This window comes from Neofelis nebulosa, chromosome 9 (assembly GCF_028018385.1).
Source record: "Neofelis nebulosa isolate mNeoNeb1 chromosome 9, mNeoNeb1.pri, whole genome shotgun sequence".
NCBI lineage: Eukaryota > Metazoa > Chordata > Mammalia > Carnivora > Felidae > Neofelis > Neofelis nebulosa.
In genome coordinates, this window is record NC_080790.1 from 97,311,946 (window position 1) to 97,336,209 (window position 24,264).

At 47.3% G+C, this 24,264-nt stretch overlaps 1 protein-coding gene across 2 annotated transcripts in view; it reads right to left on the reverse strand.

Annotated features, from left to right (window-relative positions):
- SLC24A3 (solute carrier family 24 member 3) overlaps positions 1-24,264 on the reverse strand; it is a 488,983-nt gene that overhangs the window by 419,956 nt on the left and 44,763 nt on the right. For both annotated transcript variants that reach the window (XM_058684774.1, XM_058684773.1), the window contains exon 2: positions 4,968-5,096. In XM_058684774.1, coding sequence (XP_058540757.1) covers positions 4,968-5,096 — 129 coding nt within the window. The remainder of the gene's footprint in view (positions 1-4,967; positions 5,097-24,264) is intronic.

The window sequence follows — 24,264 nt, forward strand, 5'->3', positions numbered from 1 at the left end:
AGAGAGGGAGATGAGCCCTGTATCAAAAGAACATCCGGTGATCTCAGAACGAAGCCCATGCCAAAGGCTATCATTTTAAATAGCTTCTTTCTTCCAAAGTTTATTTGAAGGAGGCACTCAGGAAAAGCTTATTTCCTTAAAACATCAAAGAACTAAAAACCAAAAGATGACAGATTCTTCTGGAGACAGACTGCAAAGTGTATAAATAAAAATCTGCAAAGTGCACAAATAAAGATGACAAAGAGTTCATTTCTGCCACAGTTGTCCACCACTCTCAATATTACATTTAGCTAACTTAATTTTCCATGGATAAAATTTATTCAAAGTTAAATTTCACTTAATAGGTCATCTGAGTAAACAGTTTCAAGTGTTATTTGCCAAAAAACAATATGTTTCCAGGCTCTAGATGAAATCGGCAGTGTCAGTGTTTAAGAAAACAACCTTAAAAATTCACAGAGGACTGGAATAATTGAAGAAAAATTGGAGCCAGAGCTTAGTCGTTTTCATGCAGTTCTGAAGGTAAAAACAAAATTACCAATTTCCACCAAAATCATGTCTTGGAGTAGTGGGGGGGGGGGGGGAAGTAATGCCATTTAAAAATAAATTCCAAAATATTGCAAAAAAATGCATCTTTAAAGTGGCAGCTGTCATATGAAGACTGTGCCATCTCTGTGCTGTCACACCAACCAAAGAGAGCGCTGACACTGTAACAGGCACCCTGCATCCTGGTCTTTCCCTGGGCAGTGTTCTGGGTACAGGGTTTCCAGAGGAAGGAAGAAGGAGAGGGACAGGGAGAGGGGGCAGGAGAGGGGTAGAGGAGAAGAGGAAAGGGGAATGAGGGTCAAAGGAGGGGGTATGACAAGCAATTCTGCAAATGCAAAGAAGTTATTCAGGGCAGTGGAGCAGGGCAGCTTGGGGTGGAAGTTTTCATGAATCTCTCGTCTTGAAACTTCATGCAACTATTGGATCTGTACAGTGGAAGGGATAGAAAGGATAAACTAGTTGCAGATCTATTTCATAGATAAGGAAACTGACATCTGAGAAAGCAAACTAGCCCCATATCCTGAACAGAGACTATAAGGTCATTCCATCTCCAAACTCTGAACCTACTTACTCTAATGGCACCTGAGGCCAAGGGTTCCAAGAACACAGTCTGAGAAGCCCAGTGACATCACAAATTCCGCTAGATGTACTTTATGACAACAGCCAAATTAACTCCTGCCTGTGACCCTGGCACCATTACTCACTTGGCCATGGCAAATGCTGGCACCCCAAACACTCAGGTCCCCAAGTAAATAAGTGCCCCTCTGAGCACAGAGGGAACCCCAATGCATCATCTTTGGAAGTACATTCTCGCTCCGCGGACATCATAACAAAGAGGAAGGAAAGCTGGTCCAGAAACACAGGGCTCACTTCCTAGCCCTACATTTAAGGCTTTTGAGAGCAGGGTGCCTGGGTGGCTCAGTAGGTTAAGCGGCTGACTTTGACTCAGGTCATGATCTCATGGTTTTTGAGTCTGAGCCCCACGTCGGGCTCTGTGCTGACAGCTCAGAGCCTGCTTTGGATTCTGTGTTTCCCTCTTTCTCTGTCCCTCCCCTGCTCATGTTCTCTCTCTCAAAAAAATAAATAAACATTAAAAAAAAATTTTTAAGACTCTTGAGAGCAGACACTAAGCATTCAACCAGTGCATGCAATATTCTCTGCATACAGGGCTACTCTGACCTCTTAAGGAAACCAGGGCAACTGGGCCTTGGCTCACTCTAGCTCAGTCCTCCCCTCCCATAGTGAGTTAGAGACAGAGAAGATGAAAACTACTAAATTTTCCAAACCAGGATCTTATGAGTGCTTTAGCTCATAAAGCATTTTCATGCATTTTTGCATGAAATACCTGTTCCATCAAGACTGAGAAGCAGACCTCCAACAGCATTCTGGAAAGAGCACCAAGGCTACCGGGGGGGCATGTGTGTCTGTGGTCATGGTTTGGCCACGTTCTTGTAGAAACAGAGCATTCCTCAGAGGCGCTGTGCTCATTACCGTAGCAAGATCTTTCAAGCTTGTCTGTATTAGAAGATGGTGCTAGGACATCTCAGCCCCACTGGCTGACTGCTCGGACTTGGGCCACCTGAGGCAACAGCCTGTTGACAGAACCAGATGGACCGTATGTGCCCATTCCTGTGAGGAGTGGCTGGAGACGGTAGTTCCATGACCCACTTGTAATGGAGGGATGGTTGCCCCCAGCAGAGAGTGAGAAATACACGAGTGAGCTCCCACTACAGAACTACCACCACACACAGGGCACTAAGCTGTTCTTATTACTTCATTACCAATTCTTACAGCAGTCATGAAAGGTCAGAATGATTATCTCCATTTCTCAGAGAAGCAGACAGATGCTTAGAAAGCTTATTTCTCCCAAAGCCCAGAGCTTCTAAGCTGGGATTCAAATGCAGGTTGAGTAGGACTCCAAAACCCAGGAAGAGATTGAGCTCTCAAATCTACATGTCCATTTTATCTCCTTGAGGTGCTTCCAATTAAGCCCGGAAGACGAGGAGATGTTCAAAAACAAATGGAAGTTCTAGATCTGCCTGTCCAATAGAACTTTCTGTGGTGATGGAAATATGTTATGATCTGTGCTCTCCAATACGGTAGCCACAAGCCACACTCAGCTATTGGGTATTTGACATGTAGCTAGTGCAGCTGAGAATCTGAATTTTTAATGTATTTAATTTGAATTTAAGTCACCACTGAGTGTCCATATTGGACAGCACAGTTAGAGACATTTTGTAGCGGAAATATTCAGCAAACAGAATGGTCACCGCAGGCTTGGTGAAGAACGGAGGCTCCAGGCAGGCCCTTGATGTATCAGGACTTAAAAAGATCCCTCCTTGTTTCAGGAATGACCACTTTCCCTGTAAATTTGGCTCGGAGTCAAGGGCTCCGAAAATCAAGCCCAGTTCCCATAGCACACAAATGAAGAAATCGAGAATATTCCTTTTGGGTCTTTATTCTTTCTGGACTGCCTCTAAGCAGCATTATGAGCTCTTGTTCAGTCCTCCTGCTGCCCTCTAGAAGCCCTTCCTTCTCTCTCCCCCTATGCCCTCCTTGCCAACACCAGCAGGTGCTGGGCTTGTGCTCTTTTTAAAAATCTGGACGTGTTTTCTACCTGGAACTGAGTCATTTCCTCTCTTGCAATGCCTTTCAATGTGTTTATTCTTCTACACATGCCACTCTGAGAAAGACACTTCTTGACACAGTGAGCATACTCTATGCCACTCACAGAGACAAAACCACCTCCCTCAACACACATCCCTCAACAGGGAACAGAAGCCCTCCATCACCACTGGCCCAGAGCATGGTGGCTGAACCCAACCTGGAGCCAGTCACTGTATTATGTGACTCCATTCTTTCCTATACCAAAGGTGACGACTGGCCTCCATAATGCTGTATTTCCTGTCTTGACATCCCAATCACCATCAGCCTCTTAGCTCCAGAAAGATGTTGAAAAATGCTTGGCTACAATGCCAGATCAGTAACCAGGGTTCTTGGCACATCTCTCTACAAACGGCTCTACAAAGGCTCTGTCTGCTGTGTGTGGCACTCGAACCCGTCACATCCATTTTCACTTCTAGCTCACATAGCAACTATGTGCTTCACTAACCTTCAAGAGTGTTCCTTCAGAGCATTTAATAATAGCCATGGTGACCCTTGAATTTTCCAGCTTGAAGAATATAGATTATGTAGTGCTGAGGGCTATTGTGGGGGTTTTTTTGGGGGGGAGAGGGGGTGGCTGGTAATCTATTTTTAATTCCTTCCTGCTCTGCTTGGAAAGTGACTGTTAAAATTCTCAGTATGGTGGTGAAGGACACCCCTACCCACCTTCCCAAAAAAGAGCAGGCACACAACTTCACAGAACACCTTCTGTTCTCAAAGGTCTAAGGTTCTTTGGGCTGCACTGAAGACTGTTTATATCTTTCCAGCATGACACTAAAAATAAGACTGGTTTTTGGATGTGGGATCAACATTTGGTTGAGCTCCTGAACCCTCAGAGGGGGCACACATGGGGCCCATGTCCCCATCAAGCAAAGAAAAGAGGTCCCAGAGAGTTGAGAAGTCCAAGTCAGGATTGGCAAAGTAGAGCTGCAGGCCTAATACAATCCCTATGCCCGTTTTGTACAGTCTGCGAGCTAAGAATGGTTTTTAAATGTGTAAAGGGTTATAAAAGGGTATTTTAAAAAGCAAAAACTTTAGACACGGTATATGGCCTACGAAGACTGAAATATTTACTGTCTGGCCATTTGTCAGACAAGTTTGCTGACCCCTGGTCGGAACTAGCAAGGACCTCAACCACCTAGAGGGTGCTTGCCATTTCCTGAAATTCGGTGAGCTGAGTTCTGACAATTCCAAGTCCCCCTCACTCACGTTGTGTTTGTTTTCCTTTTACGTTCAGTAACACTGGAAATAGAATGTTCCATATCTTTCTGAGGAAAAACACAACAGGTATCAAATATAATAGCTTATAAATGAATATTCACTTCTTCCAAAAAGACCAACAACATAGGTAGGGATCTGGTTCAATCTCAGTGTCTTTATTGTGACATAAAGAAGGCTCCTGCTTAAAAACCAGCCAGAGAGAATTCCAGGGATCAAAGCAATGATGACCACAGAACATCCTCACTCATCCTGTTCCAGACTTAGTTTCCCACTTGAGAGCACCAGCGTCCACCTTTGATATCAGCATCACTGATGGTGACTTACCTTGTCGCCCATGCCCTAGAAAAAGAATACAGAGGTAGAATCACAGCTGAATGGTCCCGGGATCTCACCTTTCAGTTTCTTAGATGCCTGCTCTAAATGTCCCTAAGAACGTCTGGATTCGAACTCAAAGGGAAAAAAGCATGGCATCCAGCCCTTCCTCAGACACAACCAGAAAAAATGGCAGCCACTGCCCACAGCAAAGCTGTTACTATTACCTGGTTCAGTGCAGTTCTTGCTGCTCCGGAGTCCTGCATCTTCTGAAGTCAGAGTATCGTTCACCTGCATTAACTTCCTCCCCACCGTCCATTGTCTGTCTTCCCCTAGGAGGTCCATGAAGTCGAGGTCTGGAGAGAAAAAGGTTACCACACATCATTAACAGTCGGGTTTTAGCCTTTACCAATGCTGCATGTCCAGTGTCTTGATCAGCTATCATTTGCTCACTGATGAGCCTATACACCCCACCCTGGCCCTTATTGTACTTCATCCATGCTGCCTCTAACTGCCTGTGGGCTTCCTCTAGTGGCTGGATCCTGCTGGGCCCAAGAGAGGCAGCCCTCAGCCACTAACCAGTAGGGAGTGTATAACTAACTACCTCACCGCTCCAATGGGATGACTATTAGGTATGTATTCTTTCTCCACTGGGAATATGCTCCAGTTGTCTACAGTGTAACTCTGCTGCTAAAGCACAATTTATTAACTGCTGTCCTTCCTTGCCTTAATTCCTCACTCCCAGTAACATGCTGATAATGTTTAACAACCAACTCTCCAGGGAAAGAAAGGTCCTGTTTTATAGCCATTGGCCAATTTCCGTAGTGTAAATATTCTCATCATGGCCAATTTCAACACGACCAACATGACCTCACTGAACACAGATTTGAAAAGAGATGGGTACAGTTCGGTTCTTAAGTCAGCATGACTGTCTCTATCCCACCAGCATCTACTCCCCTACCAGTATTTCCTTGAGCCACTTCTGAAATAAAGCTACTGCAACTGAACACTTCCCCAGGATCTGCTTCTGGAGGGTTGTCCAAGATAGGGGACCATGTCGATGTCCCCAGGGTCTAGGCCAGTGAATACACAGATGAAAGCACAGATGTGAAAACAGTGAACCACTGAATGCGTGATGGGATGAGCAGGCTAATAGTGTTGAGGCCTCCAGCCGACATGACTATAGGGACCAACATGCCAGGAGAAAGGATGGATGATGAAGGGCACATCAGAGGGGAGAATGGAGCACGTTTTGTTAAAGACTTGTTGAGCTTGAAGTGTCTGTGGAACATGGAAAGGGAGGTAAGCTGCCTGTATGCATGTGGGTGGGGATACCTCAGGGGAAAGAGCTAAGCAACAGAGAGCATCTAGAGAGTCATAAGCAAACAGGGAAGAGTATGAGACATGATGTCTGGGGCCTTCTGGAAGGGGGAGGGAAGAGAAGGGAAGGGAAGGGAAGGGAAGGGAAGGGAAGGGAAGGGAAGGGAAGGGAAGGGAAGGGAAGAGAAGAGAAGAAGTTATGGAGAACTCAACATTGCTTCAGAGTGCAAGGAAAGTAAAAGAATTCAGCAATGAATCATGAAAGGAAAGAGGAAGGGGAATGGTATAAAGCAAGGTCAGCAGAAAGAGAATTTCAAGAGTGGCCAATGCCTTGACCACTATGGACAATTCAAGTAAGACAAAGGCAAAGACACAACAGAGCTGGACATCAGAGAGCCACTGGAAGGTGGAAACATCAAGCAAAGATGGTCTTTCTGGTGGCTTAGCACTAAAGAAAGATGTGGCATGAGGCAATGGCCACCTCTTAAGTGTCCAGAGTTGCTGTGGTCAGAAAATGGATCTAAGTACAAGATAAGGATCATGGGTCATGTGGTGTTCATGAAAGGCCACAGGGTACATCGCACCTAGCCACATCAGTATGGTGTTCTGAAATGATCAATGAAGAGCTAGGTCATCATACCCATTCCTCTATTTCCATGGTGATTTTAGTTTCCCAAATGATTTCACCTTCATTACTGAATTTGAACCTCACAACACCACTTAGGAAAGAAAGAGGGAGCAGGGATATTGTCCACTTTGTCCACTATTGCCTCTCTAACACCCAATCACTCCTGGTTCTGAGGAGATGCTCGGTATATGTGTTGAAATAACCATTACCACTTTGAATATGGATAAAGTAAGACTCATGGAAGTTTCTGGAAATCGCAATGCTTGTAGGCATCTCACCTAAGCCACAGGACACACATAATACCAACAGCTCATGCACTGAGATCTTCCTCAAATGGAATCTGCTCTCAAATTTAAAATTATCAAGATATCTCATTATGACTTATGCATATTAGTCAGAACAGCCACTAGGCATATTCACATAAAAAATGTACAATGTGGAGCCAAACTAGAATAAACAATGTTTAGATTCTGAAATGCAAAAGCATACATGGAGGCCACAGATATTAGTTTAGTCAAAACTGAGAGAGCAATACCAAAGATAATTCAAGGTGAAAGCAAGACATTTGTGTACTCTGGTTAATCTCAACAGTTAATTCTTAGGATTAAGAATAGTGAGATGCAGAGAAAAATATTTTCAAAAACTCATAAAGAAACAAGGTCAGTGGTCTGAAAATCCAACAATCAACCCTGAAATGTGAATATAGCACCATATTGTCACAAATGATCTAAAAGTGTGGAGAAAGACATCCCATTTGTCTCAGGCTGGGTTTCCACACAAGCAGCCCAAGACAAGGATTTGAACGCTCGTGTTTTCTCTGGGGGATGGAGATGATCCCAGGAAGCACCTGGGGGGAACAGGGACATGGGACAGGTAAGAGGAGCCAGCCAACAAAGGGTACGCTTCAAGCCAATTGCCAAAATGAGTTAACTAAAGCTTGGCTCCCCTGGAAAGCTCTGGGGGTCAGGGCAGACAGGTATCTCAGACACTCAAGGGGTGAGGAAGTTTAGGTATGTATCCACCCATTCCTGATCTGCCATTGGTTGAAGGCTATTTCCAGGGGACATGAATTCCCTGGCATTTCTAACCTGCCACATGGGTGTCCAAGGTGGGCTCTAGTGTCCAGAAGAAGACCTTAGACAATGAGAGGGAGGTGCTGAAAGTTAAGCAGTGCCAGTGTGCACCGAAGAGGTAAGAACAAAGAGATATGGGCAGGGCAACAATGGCATCTTCCAGTCTGCATGAGATCCAAAGATAGAGTGGTGCTAGGGACAAACAGACTGGCCATTCTGCTGTTTCATAATCTGGGTCAAAGAAAAGTATTTTGTGGTACTACAATCCTAATGTTTAGGAAAACTCCAAAGATTTGCAAAGAAGCAAGTGTCCCTTCCAATGACTTCCAAAGTTATTTCTTAGGCCAAGTTTCCATGGTTCTGTAATTCTGAAAGAAAAGCTGATACCAATTAAGAGATATAAAAATAAAGCCAGCTATTGTAGCAGAAAATTAGAGGATTTTTTTTTACATAATGATTCAATATCTTCAGGCATTAGAGACTATTAAGGCAGCACCTCTGGATTCCAAAACCTACAAATTTTTATCTCAACAAAAATATATTTGACCACTAACCACTGATCAACCAATGCAGACACCAGAGTCTGAGAAAATCAGAGAGACGAAAGTAAGCACTGCATTCACTCACTCTCCATGGAGAACCAAGTGTGGCAATATTATACCCCATTCCATTTGTCCTCATGAAATCCTGGTGAGGTAGGAAAGGGCAGTTGGTGCTGGGGTCGACTTGCCTTGGGAGTTAATATGTCAGGGTAGAAGAGATTTTCCTAAAATCAGAACCTATCCATAGCCAGCCACATCAACTACCATTTAATAGTTATTATGGCTTCCACTTATTGAGGGTCTATTATGCACGAAGAACTTTCTATTCCACCCATGTTTCATCTTACTTAACAAGTCTTATTTTTAACTATTAGCTTGATTTGCAAATAAGGAAGCCAAAGCACAAAAAGGTTGAAAGACTCTCCCAGGGTCACAAGCAAGGAGGAGTCGAATGGGGATCTGAACCCAGGCCTAGTGACCCAATGGCCACATTCTTGGTAGATCCCTGGAGAGGATGAAATCCATCTGGTATTCAGCTATGGCAAGGTAGATCAACAATGCAGCCTGCACCTTATAAGAGGTTAGGGGTGAAAATAGTCTCACTAAACCGCCTTCCAGGAAGGTTGTTTCCTCAGAAACAATTAGGAACAGCAATGGGGCACACACAGCATGAAACGATCACAAACTGAAAATAGTTCCAAAAACCCTAGTGAACACATGATGCTCTGCCCAGTGTGTTTTTCTTACAGACTAAGCCGGTCCCATCGGTCATGACATGGAGGGCTCTATTCTCGGATTTAGGAGGAGGGACAGAGGGTGGGCCACGGGGAGGGCACAGGGGATTGGGAGCAGCACCCACAGTTGGTTTCTCACTGCTCTCCCTTCACTCATCTCCGGCTTCCTTAGACTTCGCTGCTAGGGCAGAGGCTGCTCCACAAAGCTACACTTGAGCAATGTCAACAAAAACACTTGGCGCCTGTCCACCGCATTCTTGGCTCCTCATCTGCCAGGGCCTGGAAGTTGCATGTTGGCCTAATTAGTCAGGGGGTGGAGGGCAGGGGGCGTGTGAGGAGGGAGGCAGATGGCTCACATGTCATATGTCACCAGCAGAGGCAGCATGTATGACTGCAGGCTCTGAGAAGGGGGGACAGGAGGGGGCCACGGAGATAGCGTGGGGTGCCTGCTGAAAGGGGAAGTTCTCAATCCGAGGCTCAAGCCACATGCACTAAGGAAGGAAAGAAGTGGAGGCTGGGTGCCAAGTTTCCATTACAGAGCTGTGTGCTCACCCTCTCCTGCTCTCACCAACCCCCCTCTGTCTTTCTCTGTCTTCCCCCACCCCTTCTTCCTCCTGGGACTGGGGCTGGGAGAACCCAAGGTTTTCTGACACCAAGAATGGGTTTCCTTGGGTGCCCCAGATCCCGGCCTTCACTCTAAGATTAACACACTTTCTCTTGTGTGTCCCCTTGTCCCACAGGGTTTCCACCCTTCCCAAATACCGGCCCCAGGCCCCTCAGAGGGGTGTGGCCGTCTGCTCTCTGAGACACAGGGACAAGCAGCAGATGGGCATGTCTGCTGCAACAGCATCATGATCATCCTGCATGCCCCTTGCCTATGCACCAAGCCACTCCATGCTCTCACAGGGCATTTCTGCTGTCTTACTGCTGTTGCTGATGGGGCTAAGTGGCCAAGCCAGAATCAACCCCAGATCTGACTCCAAAGCCCAGGTATGACCATTCCACCTTTCCCAGAGCTCCAGGAGCCTAGGGGACTTGGCCTCCAGGGGTCAGCACATTCACTTTGAGAGGCCATGTTAAGTCTCCCCTCCCCCAAAACTGGAATACTGCATTTCTTCTTGAAACTGGGATGGAGGGAGCCACCACTCTGAAACACCCAGAGGATCAGGGCAATAGCCCCTCATTTGCAGATGGGGAAACAGAGTCTCAGAATGCCTAATGCAACAATGAAGAAATAATATACAGAAACTCACTTAAGAGAACAAGAGACGGAGCCGATGACCACAGGGACTGTCTCTGGCTCTCTAGGCTGGCTCAGCGCTCCTCACCAAGGCTATAAATACCCCACCCTGAAGTTTACACAGCTGTCTCCACTCTCTGCGCCCCGGGTCTTCACCTCAGGGTCGGAGGTCAGGTTTGCATAAGCCCGCAGCCAGCAGACCGCCTTCTGCAGACTTGGTGAACAGGGGTGCATCTGCCCACCCCCAGCAGCACCCTCCACCCCTAGAGTCTCTTGAGAGTGAGCCTGGTACTTCTCACCCTCTGTGAGTAAAGAGGCAGCAAGGGAGGCTCTGGCTTTCTGCACGTGGATTTTCACATGGATTTTCCAGCTGAAAGAGAGTGTCTCTGCACTGTTCTTGGTCCTTGGAAAGGAACACACACTGTGGAGAGGTTGCGAGCTCTCCAAAACCACCAGGAGAGGAAGAAGCCAGAGGCTGAATGAGCTGTACATTGGGTCTTCTCCATTGCCTCAAAGCTTCCAGAAAAGACAGAGAAGGGCAGATCCAGAGACCTCGCCGCTGCGGGGAGGCCACACATTCTGCTTAAATGTCTCTCTAGCTGCTCACACGTGCTGTCCGGTGGGTGGGGGACTCTTAGAACCCAGTGGGCTGAGTCAAGTTCTCCCCTCTCCTGCACTCCATCTACGTACAGCATTCATAGACTGCTGTTTTCACACTGAATTTGAACCTTCTAGCACTGAGGCACAACACCTCTTCAAGAGGAAAGTTGAAAGTTGAAGGCTTTTGGTCCCTCCAAAAGGCCTCCCTTCCACTCCAAGGTCAAAGGTAACCCTGAACCACCTGCCCCACTGAGGCAGGCACTTCTGCTGATGCCCAGTCTCCTGACAGTCTCCCCTCCTTCACAGAGTGGTTGCTTAGCTGCAGCATGGGCACCTCCTGGGGAGCTAGCTGGAAACACAGATCTCAGGCCGAGGAGAGCTAGAAGCTCTCATGGGGCACACTGGAGCCTGAGCCACTGCTCCCATGTCCTGGAGGCAGTCCTCCCAGCACAACACACACAAGGGGGCTGCAGGGCACAGAGAACTGGTCCCTACCCACCCCTGCTAGACCGAGGCGTGCAGGAAAGCAAGAACCTTGGGTGGCAAAAAGAAGGCAGGGAGCACACAGCTTGGTGGGGCTTCAGGCCATGCCATGGTGGTCGATCGTGTCCTGCATCAGAATGACTGGTCTCACTGCCCACCCACAGGAGGGAAAAAGGAGGGCCTAGCTATCTCTCTACTCCCCTACAAAGTCTCCGCTACTGCTGCATCTCGCCTTCCTGACATCAACCCCTACACAGCCAGCCCCAGCCCACTCACTCCCCCCAGGCTCACAGAAGCTGGCTGAGCCCCTGCAAGAGTGCAGGCAGTCCCTTGCCCCAAGGCCCTCAACCCAAAGGCATGAGCCAAGCGTCCAAACTGGCCCCAAATACAGACTCTGCCGTGGCAAAAGAAGGCAAGTCTGGTTGTGAGACTCTGAGCCTCCCACAGCTTCCAGAAGGAAGCCCTTCCTCCAGGAAGCCTTCCCTGATCTTCCAGGACCTCTTCCACCACAAGCTCCCAGAGAAGGAGCTTCTCCTCCTTTAGAGCATGTATCAAAGACAGAATCATAACCTGTCTTTATTGCTCCTTCCCACCCCCAATCCGTATACAAGCTCCAGGCATACCCAGCCTGTTTGTATGTCTTCACTGTGTCTGCCTGGCCTGGAACTCAGAGGATGCTGGACAGCCACCGTGTCCTAGTGTTTCACTCAAGCCACCATATGGGTGGGCCTACAGTATTCAGCAAATCCCCAGGAAAGATCCCCGGGGGATTCTATATCATCCCTCAGGGGTCATGCCCCTCGACTAGGGGGTCATGTTTAAATGACAGGCTGGGAATCTTAGTGGCAAATCTGAACCAGAATTCAGGTTTTCCAGGTTCATGGACAAAACTGTTCGCGTTACAGCCTTGCCACTCAAAGTGGTCCTGGTACCAGCCACATCAGCATCACCTGGGAGCTTGCTAGATCCGGGGCCCACCTCAGACCCACAATGCATGATATGCTGCATTTATACAGGTGGCTTGGGCCCCTGGGTAGCTCAGTCGGTTAAGCATCTGACTTCGGCTCAGGTCATGATCTCATGGTTTGTGGGTTTGAGCCCCACGTCAGGCTCTGAGCTGACAGCTCAGAGCCTGGAGCCTGCTTCGGATTCTGTATCTCCCTCTCTCTCTGCCCCCGACCTGCTTGTGCATTCTCTCTTGCTTGCTCGCTCTCTCTCTCTCAAATAAACATTTTAAAAATTAAATAAATAAAATAAACAGGTGGCTCACATGCACCATCTCCTCCTATTTTGTTCGCAAATGTTGTTGTGTGCCTGTGCAACAGTACAGTTCCCACCTCTGAAGTCTGAGGTGCAGGGACCCCTCAACATCCTCAAAGACCAGAAAGGCCTCTCACAGAACACCTCATGAGCCCCGGCCAGAGATGATGCTTTGGCCCCCACAGTGCTGTCCATTCAGCCTAAGACACTTGCTCCCATGTCTGCCTCCCCAGATCCATTTTCCGATTCCTCTGAAAGGCTTGAAAGACCTGGCCCTGGGCACCTGGTTTCAGAGCTTTCTCTTTTCAAAACAGCTCCATCTTCTTTCACTGCCTTACTAAATAAAGCAAGCGGGTTTATTCCAAGGACCCCAGGGCTTGTGGTCATAGGAATTCACTATCTAGGGCATTTGGTGACTTGGGATCCTAGCTCCAGCTCTGTAACTAGCTCCGGGCTGCTGGAGAAGCTGAGTCACTTTATCTGAGTTGCTGCATCTGAGAATTGAAAGGCATGAATGATCCAACCTCTAAAGTCTCTTGAGCTTGGATATTTTTTCAAGATTTTATTTTTTAAGCAATCTCTACACCCAATGTGGGGCTTGAACTCACAACCCCGAGATCAAGAGCCACACAATTCCACTGAGTATGGAGCCAGCCAGGCACCCCAAGTTTAGATCTTTTTAAATCTAGGGTAGAGTCATCTGACTGAAGGTCAACAGGGTCTCATGGTACATCTATCTCCATCCTTCAAAGTCAAGCACCCCAGGAAGATGGGCCACATGACTTATTGAAGAGTGGGAAGAAAATACTAGAACCTCCACATCTTTATCACATGACAGTCCCCAAACTTCCCTGGCCTTTATCCTCACCATGCTTATGGGTGCACTGCCAAACAGAGGGCTCTTTCTTTTCTCTGCACAAATGTCTTTCATCCTGCCACAAACACAGAGCCTCCCAATGGCTTCTATGAACCAAACTAATAAAGCTATGAGAGCACCAGGCAATTGTATGGGAATTAAGATGGCTTTGGGGCATAAAGGGTTCAAGTATAGGCTGCAAGGGATGAAAGCTGGCCACTGATAGTGGAGAGAGAGAGTCTGTATCCAGCCTCCAAATACCCTGCCAACCTGGGCCAGATGACGGCTAGACGTTGGCCCAATCAAACAAACAAAAGCTTCAAATGTCCAATGCTTTAGATGGTAATGCAGTGTCTACCATGTTGGGAGGTGCCCTGGTTTGGGTTCTCCAAATGCTGAGTCTGAGACAAAGACTTGGGTGCAAGTAGTTTACTCTGAAGGTGATCCCAGGTAGGAGGAGTGAGGGAGAGTGGAACGCAAGACAAGGAAAAGGACATGAGATACATAAAGACTCACTATGGAAGTTGCTTCTGTTGGCAACTAGGGCACAAACCCCCTGGAAGCTCAGAGATGTATCCAGGATGCCTACCTGAATGAAGAGGGCCATGGTTCCTACAGCCCACTAGTTGAGGGTTGCCCAGGAGCATGAACCCCCCAAATTCTGGGCTGCACTTTTGAGTGTACCAAACCAGCTCCTACCTACTGGGAAAGGCCCTGGGCTATGCTTGAGAGCCACTGCAACTTTTAAAAGTCTGAACTCACACCAAACTGCCCACCATGGCTGCAGCCAGAACCCCAGAAGAGCTGAGGGGTGTCTCAGGGGACATCAAATGATGTCAGCTACCAAAGGTAACCTTGGCCTCATCTTGGAAAGAATGCCTCTTAAAGCAAGTAGGAAGATAGAGCCACAGATGTGTATATTTTCCAATAAAGTTTTCCTTTTCTTCTCTCTTCTCTCACCAGGGAACCTGACGCCAGAACTAAAATATCCTCTTGATGTTTCACAATGAGAAGGACAGGGCCAAAGAGAGGACAGGCAGTGCAGTTTTCATTTAAGCACAAAGCCACTTGGTTCTTCTCACTTTTTCCTACTCTTTGGCCCACCACTTGCCACTTTCCAAGCTGGAAACTGAAGCCAGCCATCAGAGAGAAACAAGGTTGAGTGGAAAGAAAGATAGGATCCATTCCCTCTCAGGTTTCAGTCCCAAGTCCGAGATCCAGCACCAGGAAAGGGAAGATGGGAAGAAAGTACGTGAATGGTCAGACCAGGATAAGTTGACACGTATAGGACCTTTCAGGCCACCACCTGCTACATGAGCAATGGGCAGGACTGCTTCTCACCTTCCAGCCAGAGAGCAACATGTCCCTTGCCCCAGTGAAACCTGCCAAGGGTACTTCTATGAATTTGGTATTTACCTAAATGAGGCTTTGTTTATTTTCTAGAGTCCTGACAAAAGCAGGCTGTCAATAACTTCCCGTTGAGAAGAATCGCTGAAAACTACAACCAAGATTCAGTAATTAGGATCGGTCATGTGACTCTTCATCGTGCTCTGTGCAGTTTGCTCCATGCATGCCTGTCTATGCCCTTCCCTCCAGCCCATGCTCTCTCTCCCAAAGCCACATTAGGCCCTTCCATCCCAAATGCTGAAAGAGACCCTGTCCATCACAGCTACGAGCAGCAGTCAAGGTCAGTAAGCCCTTTGACAAGGCGTCAGAAAGAAATCAAGAAAAGAAAGGGCCTCTTCCATTGCTTCTGAAAGTGAAGGAAGTAGAAAACAAGAGGCAGGAGGGCAACAGGAGGGCAACAAAAGGACACACATACACGCACAGACTGAGAAGCAGCGATGGAATGAAGGACTCTGGGAACTGCAGGATGAGCCTGCCCATCACCCCTGGAATCACATATGAGTCACTCCCTGGCAGAAGGATGATTGGGCACTGAAATGGAGAAGAGTCACAGACACAGTGGATGAGGTTAGTACATGTCTCTTATGGTAGATGTCATGGACATTGTGGTTCTTTTCTCAAGACCCCTCCACTCTTCCCCACTGTGTAGCAGCATCAAGTTTTGGAGAAGGCGTAGCTTGACCCCACCTCATCTCCAGGGCTGGGCCCACAGCCAAAAAAGATTGGTTCAGGAGTAGCAAGTGGCCTTATTCAGGTCAGTGAGATGTGAGGGAAGGTTTGCCAGCAGCTTCTGGGAAGGAAGGAGTCTCCCTCTCCAGAGAGAGAAGCTGATGTCGTATTTCTCTCTCCTTCTGAGTAAAGAATTCCTGGAACCTCTGCAGCCATTTTGCCACCATCGGAGAAGCTGGCCTTGGGATGAAGCTCACATAAGGAAGGGAGGAAAAGAGAGGGGGAAAAAGTGAGTCCCTACAACATCACTGGTCCACTGTCAGGCCCACCTACAGAAACCTACAGAAACACCGTCTGAAAAATGCCCAATGTGTTAGGTGTTTTGAATTTTTTGTATCTGACAGCATGAAGTGTCATGACTGATGTATCAGATTAATCCTTTCGTTAAGAAGATAATGAGTGCTGCCATGAGAAACATCAAACTTTGGTCCAAACCTCAGCTGTGCAACTTTCTAACCTACATGACCTTACCACTGCATGAACTTCTTGCTGGACGTTGGCCCTACACATAAGTGAATGTCCATACATTAGCCCACCTAGACACAAAGCTTCCTAATAAAAGCAGTGAAAGCTCATCACAAAGTCCCTCCTCCCTTCTCGGGGATCCATTATCCATCAGGTGAAACCACCATAGAGAAACTGGTAGCATCTGTCATTCCCTTGTCGCCCATCATGAGAATCTAACAGTCAGCAGTGTGGTCTCTCAGCTCGAAACAGCAGTAGACAGGACGCTGGATAAAAGGATGAGGAGCCCCTGGAACAAATTCCCATTGCTCCAGAAGGATTCCTTGCCTCAGAAAAGTTCAGTGAAGCCATGAAAGGTGCTGTGAATGGTGTCATCTAATTTCTGAGGAGCCAGCAGCATGTGATGAGAGCCTCATGAGGGGTTGGGGGCTTCTGAAGTGCTGTAGAAAGCCTTTCCCTGCCCTTGCCTGTTTGCAGGGCCACTCTGATTTGGTGCTCAATCAGGAACACACCACATCTGTGACCCGAGCTCATCCCATTCCCTCCGATGACAGGCGTGAGCTGCTGCTACCGCCAGATGACAAACAGGAAGTCACTGAGTAAGGGGAATGTGTCCATCCATGCCAGAGGTGGCCACCCCATGGGAGGGCAGAGCTCCAATAATCATGTCCTATACAGCGATGTTGCCCCTAAGCCTTCAAAGGGCCACAGGGGACAGCGCTCTTGCAGCTTCAATCTTTTATGAGAAGCAATAAACCAGAAAATTCTCATCTGCAGAGGCAAACATAAGGGCTCTTTCTACAGATGCATGCACAGGATGCTCCGGGTGTGAGCCGAGAAATTCTTTTCTCTCTGGCTCTTTTTGTCTTTGGTTCGGGTTTACTGAACTCTACGATAACTAGTGTTATTGTTACTGCTACGTTTCTAAATGCAATACCGCTGTCCCTTCAGCAGCAGAATGGACCCTCTGTGGCCACTACGTGCTGGACACCGTACAAAGGTATACGCGCATTTGTATTCATAATATGTGCAACCCTGCGCATGCCTACCTCAAGCCTGGCATTGCCTGGGGCATTTTGTAGCATCTCAAGATTCAACTTAATCTTATAAGAGCTTTGTAAAGTGGGTATTGTTATCCCCACTTCCAAAACAAGAAACCAATAGCTCAGAATCTAGGCCAACAATCTGCCAAAGGTCCCAGGCTACGTGTCTAGTTCCTGCCTTGTGGACTATACTATAGGCAGCATGTAGTCCAAGGTCAGCATTAGGACTGTCCTGGTAGAATGAAGGTGATCTGTTTAGGTATGCAGGATTTTCAGCAGCAGAGCCTGGCTTGGAATCCCTCACCTTCAAGTTCCCACTCCAGGAATCTTTCCTTTACCTTGACCTACCCTAATCTCAGGACATCTAGATTCTTGCCTCAGTTTCACTAAGATGCTCTTCTGCATTATATTCCCCTCCATGTTTCCATCTGAGACATGGGAGGAATACGGCTGGGGTTTCCTTTTTTTTTTTTTTAAAGGAACATATCATGGGAGAATCGTGAAGAGATTTTACCATAGCAAAAATAAAAATGTTGTAAATATAGCAAAAAGTTAATGGCAGAGTCTAGATGGTGGGTATCTGAGTGTTCTTTCCATGTTACTATGTGGTTGAATATTTTCACAGAAAATGTCAGAAGGGAAATAATTATGAAGAAGGTCTCAGAGGTACATGAGTATCAATACCATCCCTCTTATCATATCTGGGAGTGAGGAAAAGGAAGATAATAGCAATGTGGCCAAGATCTGTGTGTTGTTCAAGGAAACCCTCCAGACCGGGCAGGGCAGTCACCATTGTGATCACAACAGCTTAGCTGGTTCCAAAACACGATGGGGTGCTGCCACCCAGCACTGCTCTGCCCCCCAAACTATAGCCACTATACCCAAAAGGCTTCAGGGCCCACACTGTCACCACCAGACGGGCATGGCACCAACACAATGGCCAAGTGCACTGCAAACACCTGTCATGGAGAAGACAGTGTCGTGGCAGTCCAGCAGGTGGAAGCTGTCCATTCTAGAGCCAACACTCCTAAGCGCCAGAGCCTTCACTCCTGAGACACCCGGGCATTGGAGGCAGGACATCCCAGCACGTCACTGCCTGGCTAGCTGCATGCTCGTTTCATTTCCTCTTCTATAACCACAGTCTGACTTATCTTCTCATCAGAGGGCTTCAGAGGCCTTCCCTCAGTAGCAAAGCCTTATCAGCAAAGTGTCCTCTCCTGGGAGATCCATGAAATAACTTAGCTCAGAGGCAGGTTATCTTTGAGCAGCTCCATTTTCAATCCCTCCTCTGGATATCATGGTTACCAGAAAACGCACCTGACTCTAATTTAATCGTGATGCGCTATCCCTGCACTAATATTAAAATGGAAATCTTCTGGTGACATGGCACGTTTCTCTGGTGCATTACTGCCAGGGAGAGATAGGGCCTTGACATGCTTTGCTTTAGTGTCCTGGAAAACCACTCTGATTCTGTGGACACTGGCCTTTGTCGAATTTTCTGTCTCTTGTGCTTTATCCTCCTGTGCAAGCTCTGTGTCTGCTTATTCTTCTCTGGGGATTTCTGGAAAGCTCACACTTAGTAGAAAAGCTATAGGAAAGTGTTCACTCTTATATCTTCCTTGCCATTACTGTTTCTATTACTATTTCTCTGTGACCACAATTATTTCAAAAGAAGCCCAGGAACGAAAGAAGTTTGCTTTTGCCTTGTTCCCTGGAGAAATGTCAAAACTGGTTTTTACAGAAAGCCCTTGCTTCCCCATGCCTTTGCCCAAATGCTGAAATGGTGCAGCAACACCCATCCAGAGACATGGGACGACAGGGATGGGAACAGATGGGACAGGGGTGCCAGCCTCCTGCAACTGGGCCTCCACAAGGTTGTGAACACTTGCATTGGCCGTTTATGTGAAAACAGGTCCACAGAGAAGTAAAGGAGTTTAGGGATAGCATTCCACACAGGGACCTATGCAAGAGCAGGTGCTGAAGAACACAGAAGATGACAAGGGTTCAGAGCCTCTAACAGACTTCCAGGGGTTGGCTGAAGGAGCAAAGGGGAAAGACCACCTCACAGGGGAAAGACAAGCCACTCCCATGGGCTTTTTTTTTTTAATGCACTCAGATGCTTCCCTGCTCTTGCAGGAGTCAGGTATCTCCACAAAGCTGTACTACTTGGGAGTCTGCATTTCCCTATAGCACCCAGTAAAAGGCAGCCAAGTCGCCTCTGTTGGGTGGAGCAGGATCCAGCAGCTCTAGAGGCAACAAACATGGAGCACAATGAGAAAGCCCAAAGTGAGAGGTACAGGCTCATCACTGAGCAAATGATGGATGGTTAAGGTACTGAACATCCAGCTTTTGGTGAATAACAACTACAGAAGAGATTAGAGTAAAAAGATACTTGCTGAGATCATCTTCAGCCCTCCTTGTAGATGAGCCTAGGCCAAGGTCTGTGTTCTGACATTGAGCTTTGGGGGGAATAAAGAAACTTCCATGGTCTCTGGCTGGGCCATAAGGAGGTGAGGAATCCAGACACTGGCTCCCATTAAGCCCTATTGTCAACCAGGGATTTACTGCCTGTTCCTCTAGGCAGCGGTAGCCCCGGAGTCAAGTTTTCAAGAGGAGGATTGATTGAGAAAACCGTTGTTCAGGCTCAGACTGGAAATTTTTTTATAACAGCCCTGTCCACACTTAGAGCTGGCTCTGGTGGCTCATGGGGACAGGAGAAATTGACGGTCTCAGCTCTCAGGCTCACCTTATGTGACTCTGTGCCTCCTTCCAGGATTTCTCTTCAAAAACCTATTTTTGAAAATGGTTTTTAAAAAAGACCCAAATGAACTTTCTTTCAAGTTGGGTTTTCGCCATGGTACCAGATGAGTCATCAGAAGTCCAAACCTGGGGATCATTGTATGGCAGAATATAATTTTGGAACCAGGAAGGTCCTTCGAGAATGTGCAGCGCAGTGCGGTCCAAAAGAAATATACCGTGAGCCACATAGGCAATTGTGCCTTTTCTCCCAGACGTGTTAAAAAAGTAAAATGCAACAGATGAAATTAATGTTCATATATTTTACTTAACCTGATATATCAAAAACATTATAGTTTTACCATGTAATAACTATAAAAATGATTTTACCACCTTTTTTGAGACATACCTTAACCTACCATAAAACCCACCCATTCGAAGTGTACAATTAAGTGGTTTCTAGTTTCCAGTTGTGCGACCATCACCACGATGTAATTTAGTATATTTTAAGCACCCTGAAAAGACATCCTCTACCCGTTAGCAGTCACTCCCCATCACCCCCATGCTTAACTCTAGACAATCATTATATACTTTATGCCTCTGAAGACCTGCCTATTTGGGACATCTCATCTAAATGAAATTACACAGTAGGGGGTCTTTGGTGACTGCCTTCTTTGACATCACCTAATGTGTTCGAGGCACACTGTGCATCAGGCCTTCCTTGCTTTTAACTCCTGAATAATATTCCATTGTGTGGATGCAAGTTATTAGTGAACTATTTCACATTCAGGTTTTGTACTAAAAGCCTTCAAAGGCCATTGTGCATTTTACACACACGGCGTGTCTCTAACAGATGAGCCACATTTCAAGTGCTCAGTGTCCTCTACAAGGACAGATCTAGACTCTGCTTTGCTTGGGGTGAGGGGGTACTGTGGCTGGGTGCCCAGACGTTGTCCCACTGGGCCCACACCATGGTTGAAAACAGAATGATGGCCAGCCAGGTTTGGAGTGTTGTTCAGAGAGAAAAGTGGCTGGCCTGCCGTGTCTCCATCTCTGCCCTCTCTATGGGGCCCAAAGCGTCAGTGAAGATGAAGCATGGTGCCACTGGTGGGCCTGGGAACACCTGGGTTTGAGATGCCTAGAGCTCGAACCTACCTTCACCCTAAAGAAAGCACCTCTCCACCCTGCAGATGAGCTGACTCCCAAAAATGAGAGCGGTACAAGGCAACAAAGGTTACACTCACAGGTCACTGTGAGTAAGACATTCAACTTCCCTGAGATCCCTTGATGGAGGGATAGTGCACACATCCTTGACTTTATGGGGTGCTCGGGAGAGGAGATGGAGACGCACCTGAGGAGGACAGGTCTGTTGGGTTAACAAGAGTCAATGAACTTCTATCTCTTATAAATAATGTTGTCCTGTGGATCCCCACCCAGGAAATAGAAGGCATTTACTACTTATGAGCGAGGGCAGATGCATGTTTCTATGTAGCACAGGTACAGGAATTAAAACAATAACAGCACATGCTTCTTGCACCAGAGAGTCTTCAAAGTGGTTCACATACAGCAGCTTCAATTCTTACAACTGTGTGTGGGAGGTAGCAGCAGCAGCATTGTTATTACTATTATTACTCACATTTAAAGATGAAGAAAGGTTGGCACACAGAGGTTAAGTAACTTACTCAAGGTCACAGAGCTAGGAACCAGAACAGCAGGCATCTGAACCCAGGCAGTCTGCCTCTGGAATCTAGGCTCTCTGACCACCACATGCTCTCGAGAGGCCTCGGACATCCAAGGATCCCAGGGCCGTCCCCATGGAGCCTTTTCCTCCTAGATGGACCCGCTCAGACCTCCCAGCCCGTGCAGCAGCACCATCTCTGGGTTCGCACCTTCCAGCTCCGGAGGACATCTGTGGCCACCCTTGCTTGGATTACCCATGCTCTATAGACGCATAAGTCAGGAACAACAACAAAAAAATTCCTCCTTTTTCTTATGAGCTACTATTACTTGTCATCATGCCTGCTGTATGAGCCACCAAGGTCTAGATTTATTAAACTGGGAGGCAGGCTGCTGAGTTTGTTGCTAAGGAGTGACAGACCACAACACATGGATTCACTGTTTTTGTCCCCAAAACCAGTCCCCACCCCCGGCTTGCTGAAATCCCAGTACAAGCCAGCAAGCAGCCCATTGAGTATGGGAAAGGCAGCTTCCCCACCGGGGAACTCTCCCCACCATATACTGATGAAGTTGGGATCCTATCACCTGCTTGGGAACCCCTGGAGGTGTGGGGTAGCCACACAAAGGCAGCCAGGCTCTGGCTCCAGTTGGGAGCAGTGAAATACCAGGCTCGTAGGCACTGTCACCCTATAGAAGGAGCGCACTGTGATGGCAACAGCCAGAGTTACAGCCTAGCTGGAGGGCAGCACCGATAACGTTTCGTTCAGACAGTGTTACAAAAGGTCCCTGATGTCACAGAAAAAGACTTCCAGCTTCTCTTGAAAAACTGGGAGACCTGGCAAAATAGGCCTGAGTTCCTGCCATGTGGATAGCCCCGAGAGCAACTACTCCCCTTTGGACGAGGAAAGCTCCCTGGCTGTCACCACAGTCCCCACCCTCCCTACTCTCTCACCAGGCCTTCTATAGACATAGAGCATGCACACAAGATCTGGCCATGCACAGAAGTTGGTGAGGCCCCTGGTTTACCAAGCAGCATGTTCTCACCCATTATCCACATTCACACCCCACTTGGAGCTATGGTCAAGCCTCCATCCCTCCTTTCCTGTGATACCTTCCCTCTCTGCCCTCAAGCCCCATTTCTTCACTCTCCCACTTTGAGGCTACTCTTGCTCACATTTAATTCTGGAATGTCAGATCTTGTGTTTTTCTCACATATGAATGCCTCATTTCTCCATCCATTCCAGAAGCTCTTTGAGGAAAAGAACATTCCATACCTTTCTCTTGGTTTCTTTGCTGCCAAACTGTGTTGAGCTCATGGTAGGTAGACAACAAGGGTGATGTGACATGAGGAGGAGACACTGGGGTGATGAAGGACAGAGAGGCACGACTCCATGCAGCTACTCAGAAGACCATGAAGGATGTATAGACGTGGCTCCTACAAGTAAAGATGCTGATGACCCCAAATCAACAACCGTGAAACAATGAGGGAAGTGGATGCCAGACACCATGGCTGAAGGGTCTGGGAAGTCTAGAGGATTCCAACTTGACTACTCAGAAGAGCTCAGGCCCTGTGGGTAACAGTGAGGCTGTGTGAGGGTGACGGCTTGGCAAGCATTCATTAGTATGTGTGCCACATTCACTGTCCATCAGACCCTAAGGTATGAAATTATTTCAAACCTCTCCCGTAGTGAAAATGCTTTAGACACCAACAGTGGCAGGTCACTTACACTCAACATGTTGGGTCACTGATTGAGATTTCTAGGACATGACCAGGGCCCTGGGACATCCAGAGGATGTGAAGTTGCAGGTCTATCCCTGCTTCCACCATTCCTATAGGAAAATGCACGAGTCCACAGACCGCCAGAAAAATACAAGGATGCCTTCTGTAAATGATACCATTCTGTCCATTGCCTGGGGGCATATTAAGACCAGCACTATTGCCTAATCCCGTGGGAAGACCAAGCATCCAGGAATTGCTCCAGATGTTTCCACATGACCTTGCTTCACTCCATGAGGCAAAGTACCCATTGCATAATTCTATAAATCTAAATGCACATACAGCTCCTACCACAAGATTGCGAAATCAATTACCACTTCTTCATTGTATCTCTTCAGAATTTAACACAGAGCTATCAACATAATCCTAATATACGCTGACCCTTCCCCCATATTAGAGGCTCTACTGGAGGATCCAAAGAAGTTTATCATGGATGCTCCATTGAAAAAAAAAAAAAACTGTCCAACAGAGAATGTGAAATTGTCCTCTGCCTGGTACACATGATCCAGTGAGACAAAACCATACACAAAAGAAGGTAGCACAGTGACTCAAGGGAAACTGTGGGGTGGGGGTGGGGGTCTTGAAAATGAACTCTGTTCTCATTTTAAGCTGGTTTTTCTTAAGCTAAAATAAGACAGCTAGAAGGGGGAAAAGAACAGTTTTTGCATATCCGCCTATTGGAAACGATGAAACTGAACCACTCTGTCAGCTAGCTGATTTCACCAGATGACAGCAATGATTAAAATCAGCCGTCTGGGTTAATTAGCGCCTATTACCGCAAATACATCGTTATCCTGTCACCACCACGGCTTCTTCTTTTCTTCCTCCAAGCTCTGGTGGCAGAGATTTTGCTACCTGCTACTTCGAGGGCCCCCCAGAGCTAAGGGTATTGTCAGGGCAAAGGTCATCTGAGTACACCCTGCCTTGGATCTGCCCTTCCACTGCTGAAAGACT